The sequence below is a fragment of the Clupea harengus genome, chromosome 24 (assembly GCF_900700415.2).
Source record: "Clupea harengus chromosome 24, Ch_v2.0.2, whole genome shotgun sequence".
Lineage (NCBI taxonomy): Eukaryota > Metazoa > Chordata > Actinopteri > Clupeiformes > Clupeidae > Clupea > Clupea harengus.
The window spans coordinates 8776048-8785185 of record NC_045175.1 but is presented as its reverse complement, the minus strand read 5'-3'; the positions used below and the strand labels follow the sequence as shown (position 1 = coordinate 8785185).

The following is a 9138-nucleotide window of genomic DNA, read 5'->3' as shown; positions in this document are numbered from 1 at the left end:
GTAAAGAGAAGCCATTAGAGTGCTGCTGACGGGGGAAGGACGGCACTAACAAGACAGGTGCCGTGAAGGTGCTCAGCGGAGAGTGGCTTTGAGCTTACCCCACCCATAGGCTTTGAGCTTACCCCACCCATAGCCTTTTAGCTTACCCAACCCATAGGCTTTTAGCTTACCCCACCCATAGGCTTTTAGCTTGCCCCACCCATAGCCTTTTAGCTTACCCCACCCATAGGCTTTTAGCTTACCCCACCCATAGGCTTTTAGCTTACCCAACCCATAGCCTTTTAGCTTACCCCACCCATAGGCTTTTAGCTTACCCCACCCATAGGCTTTTAGCTTACCCCACCCATAGGCTTTTAGCTTACCCAACCCATAGGCTTTTAGCTTACCCCACCCTTAGCCTTTTAGCTTACCCAACCCATAGCCTTTTAGCTTACCCCACCCTTAGCCTTTTAGCTTACCCCACCCATAGCCTTTTAGCTTACCCCACCCTTAGCCTTTTAGCTTACCCCACCCATAGGCTCATCATGGTAATTTCAGGACCTTGGACAGTTACCAGGCCAATCACCCAGATGGACGCACTCGTGAAAGGTGCACTTAAGCCACTCCTGTGTTCTGATCCTTTTCCCAGAAACAGTGCTTCAGATAGTAATGGTATGTGCTTTTACTTGTTTGTTTGTTTGTTTGGTTGTATGTTTTTTAACCTTGTATGCTAGTTAGATGTAGTACCTGCATACAAACACTTCACCACAGCAGCGACATGATGAGGATACAGATGAGAGAGAGAGCACTCTCAGTTCCCAAATGAAGAAGAGCCTTCAGGGCTGAGGACCTACACACTGCAGTCTCTATGGTTGAGTGAGGACCTACACGCTGCAGTCTCTATGGTTGAGTGAGGACCTACACGCTGCAGTCTCTATGGTTGAGTGAGGACCTACACACTGCAGTCTCTATGGTTGAGTGAGGACCTACACGCTGCAGTCTCTATGGTTGAGTGAGGACCTACACGCTGCAGTCTCTATGGTTGAGTGAGGACCTACACGCTGCAGTCTCTATGGTTGAGTGAGGACCTACACGCTGCAGTCTCTATGGTTGAGTGAGGACCTACACGCTGCAGTCTCTATGGTTGTGTGAGGACCTACACGCTGCAGTCTCTATGGTTGAGTGAGGACCTACACGCTGCAGTCTCTATGGTTGAGTGAGGACCTACACGCTGCAGTCTCTATGGTTGAGTGAGGACCTACACGCTGCAGTCTCTATGGTTGTGTGAGGACCTACACGCTGCAGTCTCTATGGTTGTGTTGCGCTGTCAAAAAGCTTTGCATGTACTAAAATGTTCAAGCATGCTGTTTTATTTTTAGGATAGTATGCATTCCACCCGTGAGCATTTCTCTCTGTTTTCTTTTGTTGTTTCTTCTCTTTCTTTCTTTCTTTTAGGATTATTTTCAATGGCATTTAAATTTATTTTCATTATTTTGTTCTTTTTTAATAAAGTTCTTTTTTAGTCTTTCTTTCCCTCCCTGTGCGACTTGATTCAACTGGTGATATGGAATGTTTTGATTACAGTTGTTCTTTATGTTTTTAATACAAATTCAGTCAAGTCAATTCAACGTCTTCTTTTCTGCCTGTCTATGTGTTTCATAAGACATTTTCTTCAAGCTTTATCATTCTACAGTTCCTAATACCAATCCCAATTCGGACCCAATGCATCGCTCAGACTCTCTGTCTCTCTTTCTCTCTACATCGCTCTCTCTCTCTTTCTCTCTGTCTCTCTCTCTTTCTCTTCATCACTCTCGCTCTCTCCAACGCTGTTAACTCAGCATGCCGTGTCTTGTTTTCACCACTGACCCCTCTCACCCCCAACCCCGCTCATTTCACATCGACCTCTTCACCTCTCTCTTCTTCTCATTTATTTTAAATTCCCAGGTTTTGCTCTCTATTTCTCTCTCCTCTTTGCTCTCTCTATCTTTTCTTCTCGCTCTGTTTCTTTCTCTCTCTCTCTCTTTTGCTCTCTCTCTCTCCCTCTCTCTTTCACTCTCTCTCTCTCACTCTTTTGCTCTCTCTCTATCTCTCTCTCTCTCTCTCTTTTGCTCTCTCTCTCTCTATCTCTCCTTCTTCCTCCTCCAGTATCTCTCTACATATATATAGAAATGTATGTACTAGAGGAAAGGGTTGCTATGGAAACCGTGTCAGCCAGTGCTGCTCGGCCCACTGTGTGTGTGTGTGTGTGTGTGTGTGTATATGTGTGTGTGTGTGTGTGTGTGCGTGCATTTGTATGTGTGCGTGTGAAAGCGACAGAGAATAGCAGAAAGAGAGAAAGGCAAGGCTGGGAGATATGTATGTGTGTATGTGTGAGTGTAAGTGTAAGTGTGTATGTGTGTATGAGTATGTGTGTGTGAGTGTGTGTGTCTGTGTTTGACAGAGCGAGGGAGGGAGTGAGGGAGGGAGGGAGAAAGGGACAGAGAAAGAGAGGTACAGCGTGAGAGTGAGAGAGAGGAAGAACAGAGAAGAAGGGTGTAATTATTAAAGAAAACACAGGGTAAAACACTCCTCAATTTCCTGTATTTAACAACAACCACAGCCCTCCATGACATATCTCTCTCTCTCTCTCTCTTTCTCCCTCTCATCTTGCTTTCTTTCTTTCTTTCTTTAAACATCTACACAACCTGTCATCCAAGTGTCTTTCAATTCAGGATTACTGACAGATTCATCATTAATCATTTCAGGCATTCATTGTTACTGTGTATTTCTTGTCATCCTCTGATTGAGTTAAACATCCCATAATTGTATATCTGAGAAGACTCCTCTCTCTCTCTCTTTTACTCCCACTCTCTCTCTCTCTCTCTCTCTCTCTCTCTCTCCCTCTTCATGGTCTACTCATCTTCTCTCCGCCAATACAATTATCCCTTCCTTGAGCTATTTTTAAAGGCACAAGAACCTACAGCCAAACTGCTGTCTTCTGTAAGAGATGAGCATTTTAAGCCATGTCCAATTACACAAGCTGTTGAAAAGAAATTTAAACAAATAACCTGGAAAATAAGCTTATGGGTCCCTTATTTTAAGGCTTTGATCATGGACTGTAACTCCTCCTTTTTTGATGTATCTGTGCTGTGATCTGCATAGCCGATCCACTTGGCAGTATATTTAAATAGTCATATTTTAGCAAGCTGCACGGTAAGTTTAATTTCCCTTAAGTACCAAGATTTAGACAGGACAGAAATGTATTGGTTTGTGAATATATAAATATATATATATATTCCTATAAATCACAACGGTTATTAGAGGCAGTGAAGAGAAGTAAAGGGAATGGGGTACTCGGAATGCAAAGCGAAGATTTGAAAGGTTGAGAAGACACCAGTCGTTATGTTTGAGGCGTTGACACTGCCTGCATTACCATTCCGTCAAAAAGTGCGCCTTTCTGCAGAGAGCAGCGCGCGCGCATGTATAATGCATCCTCACCGGCCCAAGAGTTCGTTTAGAATTTCGATTAAGCGTGAAATTAGCCCGAACTATGGTTGCTAAACATCTCTCTGCTCTCTCTATCTCCCCCACTCCGGCGCGAACCTCTTAGATTTCTAGAAAATACGGTCACAGGCTGAAAAGGGCGGTAGGGACACGCTGACTGCCACAGCCCTTCTGTGAGCTACATGCCCCTCGCGCGGAACTGACTCTCTCTCTCTCTCTCTCCCCCCAGCACGTGCTAGCTGCCAAGAGACGAGATGAGACGTTTTGTCGTGATGAGAGAGTTCAGAGATAATTAAATTAAAGCTGCGCCAACGCTCCGGTCCTCTTTTGGTTTCCCGTTTCTAAGTTAATGACTATTTCTATTCATCAAAACGCACAGTAGGGGTTTACACTCGGTTGATCAGGGCTACAGCGACTACAGCCCGCATGTTTTTTTTTTTCGTTTTTTTTTTTTTTAAAGCAACAGATGGTCCACTCGTATGTAACCTTTGCAGGCTAAATCACAGTTTTAATAGCTCGGGATATCAACGCGTAGGCCTATAGCTTTCCGCCTATGTGGCAGAGATCTGCCCTATTCGTTCCCAGTGTATGTTAATTAACAAGCCTCTTGGAATACTAAATAGCACGTTTATTAAGCCCTCCGCCATTTGGATGAGCACAAACAAACATGGTTTGATTCATTTGCTGTTCAGAACATGCATGTCCCAGTAGCGGAATGTCTTAATTGCAGAACTCAGAACCCCTGAATCACAGGTTCAAACAGGTTTGTCTGTTTCATCACATATAATTCAGTAGGATAATTTATGCTGAAATAATATAAGAACAGCAATTTAAACCCCATTACTCGAAGCCTGCTTTTACCCGCCTAGTAAATTAAATTAATAGGCTATCAGACATTTGAATAATAATGTGCTGGTGAAAATGAAGTATAAGGAGTTACAATGTGGAACTGCAGACTGAAAAAAATACTTCTGAGTGAGACTGTTATTATCTTCCCAGCTCTCTTTCTCCCTCTCTCTTTCCTCCTTGCGTTCCTTTCATCTATCTGCCCTTCTCCGGCACCTCACAGAAAGAAAGAAAGAAGGAAAGAAAGAAAGGAAAGAAGGAAAGAAAGAAATATAGAAAGAAAGTACCCCTCCACCTGAAGTGCCTCACTTCTCCATGGTACAATCTAAATCCGTGGCAAGAAACCGCCCAAGAGGGCGACCGAGTCGACTGACTTAAAAAAAAAAAAAAAAAAAACTGAGATGACATTTTCCACTAAACTGTTAGCTCAACAAAGACACATTCACAGGCCTGGTACAATTTAGCCAAACCCCGCTGTTGCTCTCCACTGTTGCTATGGCAAAGAGCTCTCTCATCCGCTGGTCTCCGCGGACCTCTATTGTGTCGAGCCGTGTCACCCGCCAAGCCCGAAGGGAACGCTGCGACCCCTTGCTCCTATTTCCACTTCTCCTGTACCTTCGCTCAGACCAGCCGGGCGCCAGAGGGGTTTAAGTCCAGGTTCAGAAATGTCTTCCGTTTCGCCTCAGGGACAGGTGGCAAGAGTCTCGACTGGCTGATAAACAGATCTCTTGAGGTAAATGTGAGGTGATAGTGAACGATTGGCCACATGTAACTCATCATCTCCATGTAACTCATCATCAGTTAAATCAAACTGATCGTTGCTATTGATTGTCGCAACTACACTATAAGCTCATTTCCTTTCAGGTTTCGCACCACACTACAGAACACTGGGGCCTGAATTCTCACACACCCAGAGGTCAACCACACACTCTCTTTATACTATGTTGGTATTCCTTGGTATCTATAGGACTGTAAGGACATTCGATATTTCCACCCTCCAAAACAATCTAGAAAATCTGGACACCCCCCCTTTGCTTAAAGGGTCATGAAGAAGGACCCACCACCCCCAGATGTCCAAATTGGGGACCTGGAACAGTTTTTGTTTCCAGAAAATTCCATTCCATCCGACCTCATCGTCCCAGTTACCAAAAAGGTAATTATATATTCACAAATCCTCCTGTATCTCATTCTGCAAATACAAGTCCAGGTTTCAGCCATTTATAGAAACACAGGCAGTGCTGTGTGTCATTCTTGCAGCTGGAAGTAGATTCCCTATGGAACACTAGAATGCACTTTGGACATCATCGTTACTTAAATGCTGTCAGAGCTCGCCAGGATTAGCCTATGCAGTGTAAGGATATACTAGAGACGAATCAACTCTTTTGATTTTTAGATTTTTTTTTTTTTTAAATGCAAATACACCAGGCTCGTATTTCTGGTTGAAGTCCACCTCGACAAGATGTGCATCCATTTACAGCAGTATCTCAAGAAGTCACATCTCTTTGGATTCAGGCTTTTTGGCATCGTCCCTGTACGAAACCTAACCATCAGAAAATGATGTAGGAATGGTTTGTGTCACTCTGAAAACCAACCTGAACTAGTCGCTTACTATACCTCTAATAAAAAAAAAAAACACGACTGTTTCAGATCCTTCACACCCAAATGCTAAAGACACGGATTTGAGATACTGGGGGGGGGGGGGGTTTATGTGATGCTATGTGCATTTAATACCGATTGAGCCAAATACCAAACGGAATCTAATTACTGCTCAGACTGGATGAGTAAATGCCATCCTCTAATGAGGAGAAAATATTGTCAGGGTGTGTCTAGATTTGTGTGTGTGTGTGTGTGTGTGTGTGTGTGTGTGTGTGTGTGTGTGTGTGTGTGTGTTTGTGTGTGTGTGTGTGTGTTGCCGTGTCTAACGCTCGACCAGAGAGCACCCTCACCTGCTCCCCTCTGTACAACTGCATCATCTCACATCGGCGCTTTGATCCATTTTTTATAACAGAGGAGAAGATAACTTAAAGACGCAGTCCACGATTCTGGGCGAAAGGTTGTTGAGGTTTGAGCTAGACGGCCGATGGAATTACACGCCTCCCTTCAAATGCTCCTGAAGCAACGCGTTGATTGTCTGGAATTGTTTTGAGGTTTTTTTTGAGCGCGCATACTGAATGGACAGCAAAATGTGTGTTGAATTAGAATCGTGGACTGAGCCTTTAAGTCATGACTGATCAACAGTGACCTGTTTTGTTTGAAGTTATGACCACTGTGTAAATTACAAGCGCAAGGTGCATTGGAACTATTGGTGACTAGAGAATTCAGTGATATCCATAGCAACAAGCATCAGCAAAGTAGGAAGTTGTGAACACATTTGGTGCTGATGGGGGTGTAACTTTAGTTACCCTACATCTATGTAGCAACTTCTATATCTATATGCCAGCAACTGATCTGCCCGTCTCTCACCTTGGTGCTTCGTTCCATTTCACACACACACACACACACACACACACACACACACACACACACACACACACACACACACACACAAACACACACACACACACACACACAAACACACACACACACACACACACACACACACAGACCAGAAGAACTAAATCACGGTGACCCGACCCCTCATTTTTGTTTAATCATTTCATGACCACGGTATGAATTCCAGGCATGAGATGCATGTGTGCAATGACTAGATCATTCACTGGTATCCATAGTAACAAGCGTCTGAAAAGTAGGAAGTTGTGAACGCAGTAACACAGTGCTGATGCTCAGTAGCAATGGCTCAACTTACCATCTTACTCCGAGTAACTTCGTTCCATTTCACACACAGTAGAGAAAGTAAATTAAGTTATAGGGCCACGATTATCCTTTTTGTTTGAAATTTGATCATTTGTATAAATGACAGACATGAGGTGCATTTGTGCCATGACTACAGCATTCTGGTATCCACAGTAACAAGCATCAGCAGTAAGAAGCAGGAAGTTGTGAATGCAGTGTCACAGTGCGGATGGCTTATACTTCTGTTTTCTATGTAGTAGCTCCTATCTATCTATCTATCTATCTATCTATACATACATCTATCTATCTATCTATACATACATCTATCTATCTATCTATCTATCTATACATCTATCTATCTATCTATCTATCTATCTATACATCTATCTATCTATCTATACATCTATACATCTATACATCTATACATCTATCTATCTATCTATCTATACATACATCTATCTATCTATCTATACATCTATACATCTATCTATCTATCTATCTATCTATACATCTATACATCTATCTATCTATCTATCTATCTAACTACTTGTCATATCTATACATCTATTGTACTTTCATATATATATGCATGTGTGTGTGTGTGTGTGTGTGCATGTGTGTGTGTTTGTGTGTGTGTGTGTGTGTGTGTGTGTGTGTGTGTGTGTGTGTGTGTGTGTGTGTGTGTGTGTGTGTGTGTTTGGTATGTCCCAGTGTCTGATCTGCACCCCGTCTCTCTCTCTTACCTTGGCGGCCATGACCATGGAGGAGCCTCCTCGGATGCCCAGGATGGGGATGTGCGTCTGGGCCGAGATGAAGTCCAGGATCTGGGCGATGGCCTCCTGGTCGGTGTCGTCGCCGAACACCACGCCCTGCAGCCAGTTGCGCATCATGAGCGTGCAGATCCGGTTGATGATGCTCTTGGGGTCCGTCTCGTTCATGGTGACCAGGTCCACCTTGGGCGGCACGGGCAGCAGCAGGAAGTCCTGTTTGTCCATGCCGTCGCCGCCGAGGGTCATCTCGCTAGAGTTGCCCACCACGATCACCGCGATGCTCAGGCCCTGCGCCTGTTTGGGCATCACGGGCCCGAAGGGCACAACCGCACCCCCGCCGCCACCGCCGCCACCACCACCGCCGCCCCCAACTGTCCCCGCCCCCGGAGAGTAGTGGGAGCCAATCAGAAGAGGCTGGCCCTTGTCTCCGCCCCCTTGTGTGCCTCCGGTCGTCGTGCCACCGCCGGCACCGGCACCTCCTCCGCCTCGGCGAGAGTGACACACAGGAACAACGAGGAGGAGCGAGATCAGGAGCAGGGACAGGGAGAGGGAGGAGAGGAGAGGCCTGGGTCGCAGGAGAGGAGAGGTGGAGGGGAGGTGGCTGACGGTGGAGGAGGGGGGCGTCGGGGAGAAGAGGGAGGAGGAGGAGGTCAGGGGAGGAGAGGAGGGGGAGAGGAGACAGCAACAGAGGCTGATGGGCATCGTGGAGGAGTGAAAATGTAGTCCCTGTGGAGGGAGAGAGAGAGGGAGAGAGAGAGAGAGGGAGAGAGAAAGAGAGAGAGAGGGGGAGAAAGAGAGAGAGGGGGAGAGAGAGGGGGAGAGAGAGAGAGAGGGAGAGAGAAAGAGAGGGAAAGAGAGAGAGAGAGGGAGAGAAAGAGAGGGGGAGAGAGATAGAAAGAGGGAGAGAGAGAGAGAGGGAGAGAGAGAGGGGGGAGAGAGAGAGAGAAAGAGAGGGAGAGAGGGGGAAAGAGAGAGAGAGAGGGAGAGAAAGAGAGATAGAAAGAGGGAGAGAGAGAGAGAGGGAGAGAGAGAGGGGGGGAGAGAGAGAGGGGGAGAGAGAGAGAGGGAGAGAGAGAGGGAGAGAGAGAGGGGGGAAGAGAGAGAGAGGGAGAGAGAGAGGGAGAGAGAGGGGGGGAGAGAGAGACTTGTTAGGTCTATTTCATTCAGGAATAAAGCCAATGATTACTCATGAACACACGATTCATGAAAATAAATACAGAAGTGTAAAGAAGAGAACTTATCAGACTTCTTTCAAAGATTATGAGAA

General features: G+C 45.5%; 1 protein-coding gene across 1 annotated transcript in view; it reads right to left on the bottom strand.

The window, feature by feature from the left end:
• Positions 1–8275, bottom strand: part of grin2bb (glutamate receptor, ionotropic, N-methyl D-aspartate 2B, genome duplicate b) — a 109328-nt gene extending 101053 nt beyond the window's left edge. Inside the window, exon 1 of the mRNA XM_042703451.1 lies at positions 7845–8275. Coding sequence (XP_042559385.1) covers positions 7845–8177 — 333 coding nt within the window. The 5' untranslated portion in view covers positions 8178–8275. The remainder of the gene's footprint in view (positions 1–7844) is intronic.
• Positions 8276–9138: the final 863 nt, after the last annotated feature.